The sequence below is a fragment of the Ambystoma mexicanum genome, chromosome 5p (assembly GCF_040938575.1).
Source record: "Ambystoma mexicanum isolate Mex_15411 chromosome 5p, UKY_AmexF1_1, whole genome shotgun sequence".
NCBI classification, from domain to species: domain Eukaryota; kingdom Metazoa; phylum Chordata; class Amphibia; order Caudata; family Ambystomatidae; genus Ambystoma; species Ambystoma mexicanum.
In genome coordinates this window covers 275179683-275193733 of record NC_090930.1, presented here as the reverse complement: position 1 = coordinate 275193733, position 14051 = coordinate 275179683, and the positions used below count along the sequence as shown (strand labels likewise).

Sequence of the window (14051 nt, the reverse complement as noted above, 5' to 3'; positions counted from 1 at the left end):
GCCAAGGCTGCACTGATGGGGATTGCCAGGGCTGCGAGGTAGCTGTATCTTCTTCAAAAGCTCCTGCACTAGTGTAAGGATCTTCTTCAAACCCCTCTTTCTCATGTTCTTCCTCTCCACCCAAACACTCCTCATCTTCCTGGAGGTATTGCTCCTCTTCAGTGAGGTCATATGCGTCTGTAGAAGGGGGAAACAGCCTAGGAATCTTGACCCTAGGGTCATCCTGGGGCCAATCTCTTGGTCTTTTGGGTGTGGGTGGGTTTTGGCTTCCCAAAAACCTTTCCATTTTCTCCATACAAGAATGGAGTCTTTCAAGGGTCTCATGGGGGACCCCTGAATAGTCTAGAGGGGGGAAATCAGTGTCTTCACCTTCAAAACGCTTAGAAAGCTCCCACAACGTCGAAGAAAGGTTTCCGTCGCCCTCTGAAAAGCCCTCCGGTAGTTCAGAAGTGCCCTTAGATGAAGGGGGCAGTTCCTGGCTAATCTTGCGCTTTTTCTGCGTTTCCATAGCTTTTTGTGCGGTATTCGACGTTTGTTTCGTCGTCCGCTTACGTTTGTCTTCGGAAACAATTCTCGCCAGGCTCTCGACAACGAGTTTGTCAGTAGAGGGCTCTGGTGTCGACGCTGCCTGCGTTACGCGTTGTTCCTCGACGGCCGCTCTATGGAGCGTTACGTCGGATGATTTTGAGGTAGCGCCCGTGTTTGATGTAAGCCCAATCGCTGGTCGCGGCTGCGTTTGCGGGTGGGGCTTGAGACCCTTACGGTCTGAGGTAGACGCCGGAGTGCCCTGCGTCCCCTTCGGCGCTGATGGATCCTTCGTCTTCGATGAAGAAGAGCCGTGGGTTGTGTGCTTAGGCCTATGGGGTCTATGTGTGTCCTTGTTGCCGGGGTGTTCATCCCCATAAGCAGGGCGTGAGCCGAGCCCGTCGGGGCCGGGGACGGACGTCGAGGAGCGCGAGCGCACCTTCTGGGGGTTAATGACTTCCGTAACGGACGTCGAGTTATCACCCTCCTCGTCACTTTCTGTAACAGCGGCGGTGGGTGAGGAAACTGACTTCGACATAGCGTAGTCCGCCCACCTCTTAACTTTCCGTTCTTTAAGAGTTCTTGGTTTCAAGAGCTTACAGGCCGCGCAGCTGTCCTCCTTATGATCGAGGGGCAAGCAACGATTACAGAGCTTGTGTTTGTCCTTCCAAGTGTATTTGCCCCTACAGCGTGGGCAAAACTTAAAAGGTGTCCTCTCCATAGCTGAGGCAATAATAACTGGTGATAACAACCCCAAGGGAAAGATAGGGGAGAAAGAAAGACATTCTCAAAGAGAAGATAAAAGTTCAAACCCCCACTCTCCCTACTGTATTGTTGGCCGGCGAGGCCAGGCCACGTGTTCGGCAGCGCCGAAGGATCTCCTCCGTCTCTTCCCCTCCGTCGAAAACTTGCTCGGCGGAGAAACAGCTTCACAGCTAACGTCGAGGGGAGGGATCTTTAACAATATAATAAGTATAATTAAGGACCGAGGTCCGTAGTAAGTATTTGCAATGTCTCTCTAGGAGCTCCGCGTAAAGCGACCAGAAGCTGGGCGGAAAAAAACAATCTGAGGGACCTCGACGCGTGAGGGATTGTGGGTACAACGCACGCCACTATAGGGATAGTGTTACAGACACGCCTTGTCGACGTCCCCTTTTTCGACTACGAAAAACAAAATGCAATACTCCGCAGTGACCACTGGATGTCGGACCTATGCACAGCATGTGATTCTAAGCAGATTAACAAACATCAGAAACATTGTTTCAAGTGCGTTAATTCACATTGCATAGCTCATTTGGAATGAATATATTAAACCACAACATAAACAGAACATAATTAGGTGGGGGCATATTGCATAGTTCATTTGAAATGAGCATATTAAACCACCATATAAACAAACAGAACATAAGTATGTGGGGGGTATAGGGGGTGAAGGGGGAGCCCTGGGGGACAGTTCATTGGGGGGGCTGTAGTCTATGGGGGAAATTGTTAAATTGTTTTAATTAATTGTCTTTTGTGGGGAAGTGTTGGTTAGCACTAGGCTGGTGCTGGGTGTCTGAGTTCATCCTGCCCTCTGCTGCTCTTGATCCCGGGAAAGTGGCATCTGGGGGGCCATTTCCCTGCAGGGCATGGGGCTCGTCTATGGGTTATTTTAGTCGTATTTGTCCATCCAGCGGAGGGGCGGCGGTTTTCTTGCCATTCCAGGAAACTGCTCTGCATAGTCTAGGAAGGGAGCCCAGGTGTTGAAGAACTTGTTTCTGTTCCCCAGGCGGATGGCGGTTATTTTTTCTGCAGCTGTGATGTCTCAACATTTAGCCCACCAAAGGCTCATGGCGGGGCCCTCTGGATGTTTCCATAGTCTTGCTATCGCTATCTTTGCTGCAGTGAGCAGTTGTGTGCACAGGCTTGCTAAGTTGCCGGTGAGAGGAAATTGGCCCTCCCCTGTGCTGCCCAGTAGAACTATTCCTGGGTCCCATGGAATCGTTAGCCCTGTGATCTGCTCGATTAAGTCCCGGATTTCCTTACAATATTTGACGGATCTTGGGCATGACCAGAGTAAGTGAAATAGTGTGCCTGTGTCTGTGCATCCTCTCCAGCATAGTGGGGAGATGGCCGGATTGCTCTTGTTCAGAGTCTCTGGGGTTAACTACCATCTGTAGCAGGTTTTGATCGCCCCTTCCTTATTGGTGACACACTTCGAGCTCTTCTGCGTTCTGGTCCAGATGTGCCCCCATTCTTCCCCATCAATTGTCCTGCCGATGTCCCTTTCCCAATTTTCTATGTATGTCTCTTTTTTGTTGGGATCAGTTCTATCTAATAGTCCGTACAGAGCCGATGTTTTCCCTCTGGGGGGTGGGGGGGGGAGGGTCGTCATGAGCATTTGTTTTAGTGCCGTTAGCTCTCGGCAGCCCTGAGTTCTCAAGGGCTCGTGCGAGAGCCAGTGTCGAATCCGAGTGTAGCGGAATCTTTCTGTTTCCGGCACCCCGAATTTCACTTTGCATTCTTCAAAGGTTAGTGGGGCAAAATAGGCATCTTTCATATCCAGTGTTGCCATGCAATCCCACTTTTTTAGGAGCGGGATTACCTCTTGTAGCATAGTCATGCAAAACTTTTTTGTGGCTTGACATACTTGTTCGCAGGCCTCAAATCCAATACTGGGCGCATCGTCAGACTTTTTTTGGCACAAGGAAGCAAGTTGAATAAATACCCCTGTTTACCTGGTTGGCTGGGACCACTTCTATTGCGGCCTTTAATAGAAGCGCTGTTATTTCTTCTAGAAGGATCTGCTGATGTTCCTCTGAGTGGACCTTTTGTCTTGGGTGGGGGTGGGCGGGGGGCGGGGGGTTGGGGTGAGGGGGGGGGGGGGGGAGTATTGTGGGGGGTGATCGCGAGGACGTTTGAGAAGTTCTATGCAGTAGCCTCCTGCTACCATGGACAGCACCCATCTGTCCGAGGTGATACCCTCCCATGCGTGGGTGAAGTTGGAAATGCGCCCTACTGGAGCTGCATGGGAGGGTACTTGGAGCGGAATGTCACTTGAGGTGGAGTGCAACCTCGAGCTGGGCCTCTGCCCCGATTCCACGACCTCTAAGTTGTCCTCATGAATAGCCTTGAAAGGTTTGTCCTTGGTTGTTGCCATAGGAACCTTGGCCTTGGTTGTATCCTGATAACCTCTGAGAATTTTGGCCCCGAAAGCGGCGAAAATTGCTGTTACCTCTTTGCCCCGTGGCCTTATTCGTGAGCTGATCTAAGGACTTTAGAGTATCATACTCATCCTTTGCTGTATTAAGTGCGTCTTCTACAGCCTTGCCGAAGAGCACATAAGGTTCCACTGGCATATTAAAGTGGCCTGTGTTTCTGGCCTGAAGCCTGATTGGCGAAGCCATGCGTGCCTCTTTATAATAGTGCCCTCAGCGATAACTCTCTCTGCATTGTCAGCCGCGTCAAAATTTTACTTGAGGAGACAAGTAGACGCAGCTGTTCCATCTGCTGCCACTTGAGCTTATTGAGATTTAAGTGGCTCAGGTGCAGATGAGTAATGCAGAAACCTCCTCCCATTTATGGCAGTTGTAACTTGCCAAAAGTGTAGGATTATTCGCAATTCCTGCTACGTTTCTGGTCTGGGTCCTCATCGTCCCCATAATAAAGTTTGTCTGTGTCCTCATCAATAATTTGAGGGTCAGATGTTTCCACAAATGAAAGATCATCCTGACCTTCTTGATCTTTCAGGGTCATAAAGATCTATAATTCTGCCCTGTGCAGGGACATCAGAACGAGCCCTCTTGGTAGGGGGTTGAGAGACAGAGGGTTGAGAGCCAGAAGAGGCTGAGGTGGGGGGCAGAGGGGGGGTCTGAAAGCTTTGAAGGTAATCTGGATTTTTTTCAAAGAAATTTGACATAAAGGTCATTCTTCGCATAACTGTCGCTATCTTGCGAAGACCATTCCTTTGCATTTGGGATTACAGTGTCGGGAATACCAATTTCTTCATTAGTTGGAGGTATACGTTTTGGCCTAGAGTCTTTAGGTTTCTCTATGGGCTTGGATAAAATTCCCTTTTGTGAAGACCTGTCCCTAGTGGGACTCTTGTCCCTATGAGGGGTCTTAGAGGATTTCTTATGGGGTTTTTCCCCACCCTGGGGCCCAGAGGAGTGTGCAATCAACTTTTTGGGGCGTGACATTTTATTAGATGAAGAATGTCAAACTTCGAGTGTGGGGGCCAAGGTCTCGTCCATGGGCGCACGACCTTCGGAAGGTGTTTTTCATGCAACACCCTTGCCGTCTTTCGACGTCTTAGCCCTGTCGTGTGGCGATCTAGAACGAGATTGCCCAGAGGACCGGGACTCGGTGGACCGTTCACGGGGTGTCGAATATTGTCGAGTATTCGACTCATTTGTCGAATGTCGACTGGGGCTTGTGTGCTTTGTAGTGTGTGATTTGAAGCGCTCCGGCAGCCGGGTGTAGTCCCCACAACATGGCCACCGGCCTGTCCTACAGGATCGGAGGCCTGCGCTTGGGTAGCTGAAGCTACTCCAGTGCCCTCGCTGTCCGAAAGTGCACAGTCGCTGCGATCGCTGAAGGCTCCTTCTACATCCATGGCCTCGAGTTGCCTGGCGTAGTGAGCCCAGCGCTTAGTGGAACAGTCCCTTAACGCCTTAGGCTTGAAGAGCCTGCACGCTCGACAAGACGTTTTGACGTGGTCTCTCGGGAGACACAAGTTGCAAACTAAATGTTTGTCAACCCAGGAGAATTTACGGTTGCACTTAGGGCAAAACCTAAATGGAGTGTTTTCCTTTATTCTGGGTAAAGGGGATGGCAGCTGGATGAACAAAGTGTAGGCAGGGGAGAATATGCATTCTAAAATGGCCTTCCAACAATGGCCTCCGCCCTCTCTCCCTACTGTCTGGGCCGAGGCCCGGGGCGGCCTTCCAAGGCCGTACGGTCCGTCGCGATGGTCTCCGACAGCAGTATTCTTTCCCTTTCCTCGGCATGGTGTTATGGCAGTCGAAGAAAGAATAGAAAGAAAAACTATTGTAATTATACAAATTCAATGGCTTATCGCCGAAAGCAACTCTGCTATACGTGTCTGTCTAATATGGCGGAAAAAAAAATCTGAGGGACCTCGACGCGTGAGGGATCATGGGTACAGTGGACGTCACACTAGGGATAGTATTACTGGAATGCCATGTCGACGTACCTTTTCGAGTTTCGAAAACAACAACTAATACTCTGCAGCTTCCACTAGATGTCGGCCTATGCATAGCATGTGATCTAAGCAGATTCCACAAGCCTCAGAAATATATAAAGGTTTTAAGGAACATGGAAGCAAACCCATGCCCGTCGAATATTTTAAAAACTACTGGGTGGATTTAACCCGAGCCAGCTACTGCTGTTCAAAAAACTCACTATTTCTCGATAGGAAAATGAATGCGAGTAGGCAGCGATTTTTTGTTTTCTCAATGTTATTTTTTTAAACAAATTGTTGTCAAAATTCCCGATTTGGAAGGGGGCGTCCTTGACCAACCATTGGTTTCGAAAATTTCATCCAAATCCATCCAGTCAAATGTTATTAGCGCCTCTCAACCTCTCTGCAGCTAAGAACCATGATCGATATAAAGGTTTTAAGGGACAGTAGGCACACTTGTTTCTGTCGAATAATATAAAAACAACTCAATGCATTTACCCCAAACCAGTCAAGGTAATTAAGACTACGCTTCATGCCTAAATTGTGTCAGATTTGGTCCAGATCCGCCAAGCGGTTGTTACGCTACGGCTGTTCAAAAACTGCACAGTTTCTCTATGGGAAAATAAATGGGCTGAAATCTGAAACTGGCGTTTTGTTTTCTTAATAACTACTGGCAGTGGCGTTTCCAGCCTCTTGACTGGGGTGGACCAAGTGGGGCACTGACACAGACAGACAGATACACACTAATCTGATAATGGAAAACCTCAAGGTATTAAATGCCATTGCTGAGCTTTTGAGATAAAAAAGAAAACTGCATTTAATGCCCATAATACGGCAACTGGGCTGCCACTATTAAAGCAGATTAAAACAGGAGAAAAACTTAAATCAAATGTGGTATTTGCTTAAAACCCATTTTCAAACAATACTACATAAGTGTCATAAAGCAATGTGAAAAGGATGTTTGCGATGAAAAACGCTCAAATAATTAACTCTGAATCTCCAAGCAATTGAATAAAGTAAAAAAAAAAGAAAATACACAAATTCCCTTCAAAGTGCCACACACAATCTGCCGCCGTCTTTAAATTACCCCTCAGTAGACCGTTTTACCAAAATAAAAAATAGCAACATTAAAAATACTATCTAGAGGATGGTGTTAAAAAAAAATAAGCAGATCATGACTCATCCGAGTTGCTTCTAGCAGTACAGCCAGCTAAAGTAAATAGAGGGTTTTGCGAGCGCCTGCTGCCCAGGCTGTCAGTCGTGGACACCCTAATTTATGGAGTGTTGCCATGAATAGCCTGCATAAATGATACAAATGGAAGAAAGAGAAGTCAAATTCACAAGATGTATGTGTGTAAAAAAGCCTGAGATGCACTTTAAATGGAGGGCTGCACTAAAATAACCAGGATATTCTGCAGTAAAAAAAGAAAATGCAAATGCAAAATAAAGTCCAAACGGGAGCAAATAGAACCCAGCCATTTCAATCTCTGCATACCAAACACCCTCTGCAGGAGTAGAACATCACTGTCTCATATTGTATTGTACACTAACCAAAATGTTTTGGAGGCATGCCATAGTGATGTAGACTCATTAAGGGAAACACACCTTCTTAGTTTCAGGACTAAGACATTTCAGGAGGGCAAAAAGTTATTCACTTTGGATCAGACCACATAGGACAGCAAAACAATATTTAATTTTGGCACAAAATGTCTTCAATGGAATCTCAAAACAAAATAAAGCAGCTAATACAAAAAAGTAAATACTTACTTTTTCATTCTTTCATCCTTATTTTCACCATCTGACTTTTTGGCAGAAATACTGCTTTGCCCACTTGCACACTTCTCATCTTTAAAATTCTCCCTTTCCAATCTTTTCGATTTGAACTTTCTTTCTGAATCAAATCTTTCATCATCTTTTTCGGGCTTCTTTAATAACTTAAGAAAACACATGGTATTTAGACTCATGCACACATCTTGAGTTTCACTGCATTGTTTAAACAAACAAAAATAAAAGCACTAAAGAGGCTACATTGATGGTTATCCTTCATACATTCAACATTCTTCGCACAAAAGCCTATGCTCCAACCTGAGGCAAGCAAGTTGAAATTGTCCAACAGAAAATGAACCCAGAATTCACTAGTTGTATCTTTTTACAAGTCTCAAGTTCAAACCTAGGCAAGCACATTTCATAAACTGATATGCTTTAAGTACCCCTGCTTACACCAAAAAAGGATAAACCAAGAGTTAGGGAGAATTTTCAGAAATGTGCCAATTCCCTCTACCTTAGAGACCCCCAGCAACTTCGCTGTATTTTGAGGACTTGATTTTTTTTAACCAGGAGAGAGTGAGACCCTTTTCCCCCCATTCACTCATGTATTTTATTTAATGTGATTTCTGAACTCTGTTTCTCTGTGTTGTGGAGTGTGACAAACTCCATAGGCATCATCTTTTACATTGTGGCACACAGCATCTCTAGTGCAGTGACACAGGAAGTCTTAGATTTCCCCACGGTTTAAATACCTTCTCTAGGATAAACTACTGTTTCCCAGAGCAGTAAAGTGAAATTGACCTTACAAACATTTGTAACTCTCTGGACCCAGCACACACTATCTTACAACAGAGTGCTGGAGGGGTTACTTAATATCCCCTTTGTCTAGCTTCTCATATAACATAACATTTTTTATGTTACCCTTTCCTCCCTGAATGGCTGGTGGTAGTGGTTTCGTTTTTACTAATGTGGTGAGCATTTGCCGCGGGCTGCGTTCGCAGCTGTAGTAAAGCACCCAAGGGTGCCATTTTTGGCAAAATGGCCGGGAAGCCTTTTTTCGCCATTTCTTCGTGGAAAGGTCCTTCCTGAGATTTACTCTGCTCGCCAAACCATGTTTGTTCCCTTTGTTCGTTTTGTCTGCGGTGGGATTCACAAGTGAAGCCTGCCTCTGGCTCCAGGGTGTCTGGGGTGGGACGTGAAGGAGGTGCCAGAAACTCCCTGTGCTTAGTCTCCTGGGAGACCCAAATGCACTCTGTGATAATTGGCTGGCTGACTGGCAAGGACAGCCACCCTGTTGGGTGACAGATCTAGGCTGGAATGAAAGGGCGAGAACTGCATAAAAGGCAAGTCTTTTGGCTTGGAAGGCAGAGTCGACCACTGGACGAAGGAATCGAAGAAGAACTTGAAGAGGACACCTGCTGCAACTCCTGGACCGTTGGTTTGCCCAGTGAAGCCCTGCTGCAGAGTTGAAACGCCAAGTTTGCATCGACAGAGAAGCCCCTGCAAGGACGACTTCTCCCTTTTAGTTGGTGGGACCAATTAACTCCAAAGTAAGCCACCTGGACATCCTTCTCGGAGCTGGTTGATTTTCCACAGAGTTGCTGGATACCGTAGAGCCAGGGAGAGGAACACCAGTTTGTGTGTTGCTTTTAAGTTGGCCAAGAGCTCCAGGAAGATCCTCCGGACTCCCAGGAAGCAGGACTGACCGAGCCTGAGCCCCCTCAACAGAGTGCGGGACCCCAGGAAAGTCCATCTCGACAGCCAGGAACCGCACTGTTTCTCATCCCAGTACAGTGCAGGAGTCCCGACGTCCTCCCTCTTGTCCTCACGACTGAGGCCCAGGAAAAGTGAGACCTGCAGAGCTGCACAGGAACAGGAGTCAACTGCTGCATCTTTTTTTTTCATTTTAAAAAGGTACTGTACAAAGTCTAAGAGAACTTACCTCTTGCTGTAGAGTTGCTTGCATTTTCTACTACTCACAAGGCTAACAGCTTGTGCCCCTACATTGATTCATCTTTTTCTTCAAAGACATCTGAGACATTGTGCAAACACTTTTCTACTTACCTCCAAAAAAGTGCTGAAGCCCATATAGACTCTTGCCTATTGATGTTGGCTTATCCTGTTTTAACTGAATGACTCTTAGAGGGATTTAAAAGTGTTTGCCTGCTTAAGAAATATTTGTGGTATCTTGTTTGCTCTAATAATCTTTTCTGTTGGGACTTGCTCTTAACTTATTCTGAATGCCAACAGTAATACATTAATGTCAACAGTACCCTAGCAATTGAAGTCACCTGTGGGTGTAGGTATCTGCTGTATGCCATCCCAAATGGGTATTTACAGACTCTGAACGTAAGAGAGTGTATAATTTTGAAGTATATTTGTGTGGTGTTTAACAGTGCTCCCTTCTGAAGAAGGCTTATATTAAATGACTGGTAAATAAAACAATTATTCATCAAGAAACCCTGTGTGCAAGTCTTTACTTGTATACTTGTTCACTGTGAAACTCTAACTCCCCTACAGCTCACATTGACCCCTCTTGGGATAAGCCTGGCTACTCGTCCACACTACCAACCTGTGTAGTACAGACTTATACCAAAGGTTGGGTTACTATTGCCAGGAGGTCAGGATTGTTGTAGTACACCCCAAGGGTACTGCATACAATCTTGCCCAACATCAAGCATGCCAAAGTACCTTGGATAAGTGTTCTGCAACAAAGTGGTAAGAGGTTTCACCGGCCATGGGGTGATTTAGCACAACTGATAATAGGTTTCCGGGAGCTGATAACTTCATGTAGCAAAGCCAATACATTTCTATCTTAAGAGATAATTCTTAGGTCTATTAGCCCATTCCTTCTAACGCTAGTAATGTCCCTTGAAGTGGACAGCACACAAGAGCAAGTCCTATTAGCTACAAGACTGACCATGGGAGGCTTAGACCCAGACAGCTGATTGATCTATGTACCGAACACAAGAGGCTAATTTTCACAGGGCTCTTTACAAAATGTGCACAATTACTAAAAAAAGGAAACTGAGCAAATTAAATTGTACCTACTTAATATTTGATCAACAAAAACTTGCTGAAAAAAACAATACATGCCCATCAGAAAGAATTTAGATTTTTTTCTTTTCAAAGGTAGATTTTAAAACGTTTTCAATAAACTTTCAACTTGTGTGCCTAATTGAAATATGATAAGCTTTTTCTTCATTTCCCAAATGTGGATGTTGTTAGGAAGAATTCTCATGAATGTGCTAATTCCCTTCACCTTAGCAGCAACTTTGCTGGATTTTGAGGACTTGATTTTTTTTTACCTGGAGAGAGTCTGAGCCTTTTTTCCCACTCATGTATTTTGAATGTGTTTTACTCTTGTGTTTTCTTTGATTATGAAGTTTGAGACAACTCCATAGGCATCATCTTTTCATTTGTGTCAGAGAGCACACTCAGTGCAGTGGCACAGGGAAACCTTTTCAGGCTTTCCCAAGGTTGAAATGCCTTCTCTGGGATAAACTACAGTTTCCCAGAGTAAGTAAAGTGAAGTGAAATTGACTTTACTAGTCTTTTCAAATTCTTAGACTCAGCACACCCTATCTTACTATAGAGTGCTGGAGTGGTTACCTAGTATCCCCTGTGTCTAGAAACTCATGTAGCAGTCAAATGCTACCCTTTTATCTCGAAATGGCTGGTGGCAGTGGTTTTACAACAAACGACTGATTTTTCCCCACTGCGAACAACAGTAGCGTTAAATCGCGGGAGCCATCTTTTTCAAAATGGCGTCCGAGCCCCCTTTATTTAAACAGGTCCTGATGTTCTTTTTTCACCATTTCTTTTTGGAAAGGTCCTTCTTGAGTCTGTCTCTGCGCGCCAAACCACATTTAATCCCTTTGTTCCTTCGCCTTTGGCGGGTTTCAGGACTGAAGACCGCCTCTGGCGCCCTAGTGTCTGGGGTGGGCAGGAAGTGAGGGAGGTGCCCGAAACTCCCTGTGCTTTGTCTCCTAGGAGACCCAAAAGCACTCTGGCATGATTGGCTGGCTGACTGTCCGGCAAGGACAGCCACCCTGCTGGGTGAGTAACAGCTAGGCTAGAATGAATGGGAGAGAACTGAATAAAAGGCGAGTCTCTTGGCTTGGAAGGCAGAGTCAACCACTGGAACGAAAGAACCGAACACGAGCTTGAAGAGGACGGCTGCTGCAACTCCTGGACCGTTGGTTTGCCCGGTGAAGCCCTGCTGCAGGTCCGAATCGCTAAGTTCACCTTGACAGAGAAGCCCTGCAAGGACGACTTCTCACTGAGTTGGCGGGACCAATCAACTCGACACTAAGCCACCTGGATACCATTCTCAGAGCTGGGTGTATTTTCCTCCGAGTGCTGCAGGAAACCGAATAACCAGGGAGAGGGACCAGTTTGTGTGCTTTACTACAGCTACCGGAATCGAAGATTTGCCAGCTTTACGACCAGTCCCAGAGCAGGAGTTCCCCGACGTCCTCCCTCTTGTCCCCACGACTGAGGCTCAGAACAGCGAGATCTGCAGGAACTGCCAGGAACAGAAGTCTTCAGCTGCACCTTTTCTATATTTGTAAGGTACTGTGAAACGAAACAGAGAACTTACCTTTTGCAGTCAAAGTACTTGAAACTGTCCCAACTTGCAGGCCTAATCAGCTTGTGACTCAACATATGATTCTTCCTTTTACAAACTATTTCTGCGAACTTTGGCAAAGACTTTTCCGTTTAACTACCAGAACTTTATCCTATACAAGACTTTAGCCCATTGACTTTGGCGTGACCTATTGCATTGAATTAACTCCACTGCTGAACTCAAAGTATTTGCACTGTCTAAGAGTAACTCATCTTTTTATTAACCTATGCCTTTTTGCTCCTACTTCAAAGTACTCAATGCCATTTTGCTCCTCCTTCAAAGTAGTTTAAATGCCTCAGAAACGTACAGTGTAAAGTACTGAAGTATATTTGTGTGTAATATAGATTGCCTACTTCTAGTGAATGTTTTATAACTGACAGTGAAATAAATTAATAAGTATTTTACCAAGAAACCTTGAGTGTAAGAGTTTATTTGAATACTTGTGATTGTAGACCTCTGTGTAACATCATTAAAGCTCACATTCCCCTCTTGAGATAAGCCTGGCTGCTCAGCAACGCTACCAAAACTGTAGTACAGACTTATACCAAAGGTTGGTTTGCTGACACCTGTAGTCCTAGTTGTGTGTACTGGTCCCAAAGGGTACTGTATACAAACTCTGCCTAACAGATGCCCAATTAATTTGAAATACCTGAACAGTTACTGTTTAAAGCAGTTACATTTGATTTCCTTACTAATGCTTAGCAGTGTAGTGAGACGTTTAAATGCTCTTGCCAGCAAAAATGGAAATTGACTCTTCAATGCAGTGTACCAATTAACTTCTTCATCAACCAAATATAAAGGCCTTCTTCCATAACAGGATGCAATGTTATGGAGCCTCTGCGTTAGAGTCGTGATGCTTCATTCGATGTCCATGAACGGCAAGTAAGCAGCTAACACACAGACTCCATAACACTGGTTCCAATTTAGGAATAAGGCTGTCCTATTGGGTTGATGGTCATGTTAATGGGTGACGATTTGAATTCCATTTTTGTTTACCAGAGCAATTAAATATCAGACTACACTACTATGAGTTAATACGGAAAGCAAATAGGATTTCATGAAATAATAACAAAGTAAATGAATTTAGACATCGCCATTCAGGAAATAAAGGAAAAGCTTTACAAAATGTTATGTTCATATGAAAATAAAATATGATGAAACAATATGACAAACACGTGTAGGCTTAAGATAGTTGCACCATTACATTTGTAGGATATTTAAATTGTACACAAAATGTATGTTTATTATAATCAGTTGAAATGCATTTACTAAAACAATTTTTAAGTCTGCCTCTGTTGCAAATGTTTCTTTTTCCCCCAATGAGCGCACAATTTGTTAAGCAATATTAATTTTGTCTATCAATGTTTATTGACACTAAGGGTTAAGTGTTTACACCGCGGACAATGCAGACTGTCAAATTTCTACCCAATATACACTGGCGCAAGGCTGAAACCAATTAACCCTATACCTGTACCTTAATCTTTGGTTCATCCTTTGACCGGTCCTTTTCTCTTTCAGGTATCCGGTCTGTTTTCTTCAGCTTTTCACTTTCTTTCCTCTTCCTTCGCTCATCCTCCTTCCACTTCCTTCTTTCTTCTTCTCTTAATCTTTTCCTCTCCAGTTCCCTCCTTCGTCTTTCTTCTCTTTTTTCCTCCCTTATTCGCTGAAAAACAAACAGAGGTTGCTACATTATTTAAAAATAATATTGTTAGGTTAGAATGAGTGAAGTTCAACTGGTATTGGGACAGGACATTTCTCTTGGTATTAGGTAACCCACGTTTTAATATAGCCCTGTACTACACCAGTTGGTAGTGTGAGTGAGCAGCCAGGTTTATCTTAAGAGAGGTGCTGTAGAGCTGTACAATGAAATCAGTAAATACAGGTATCCAAGTAAATACTTACACACTTAAAGTTATATAATAAATATTTAAACAAATATATTTAAAG

At 44.8% G+C, this 14051-nt stretch overlaps 1 protein-coding gene across 5 annotated transcripts in view; it reads right to left on the bottom strand.

The window, feature by feature from the left end:
• UPF3B (UPF3B regulator of nonsense mediated mRNA decay) overlaps positions 1 to 14051 on the bottom strand; it is a 747911-nt gene that overhangs the window by 266149 nt on the left and 467711 nt on the right. For 4 of the 5 annotated variants that reach the window (XM_069612697.1, XM_069612693.1, XM_069612696.1 and 1 more), the window contains 2 exons: positions 13579 to 13767; positions 7475 to 7641 (listed from right to left, as the gene is read on the bottom strand). In XM_069612697.1, coding sequence (XP_069468798.1) covers positions 7475 to 7641; positions 13579 to 13767 — 356 coding nt within the window. The remainder of the gene's footprint in view (positions 1 to 7474; positions 7642 to 13578; positions 13768 to 14051) is intronic. The other variant, XM_069612694.1, reaches the window with a different exon arrangement.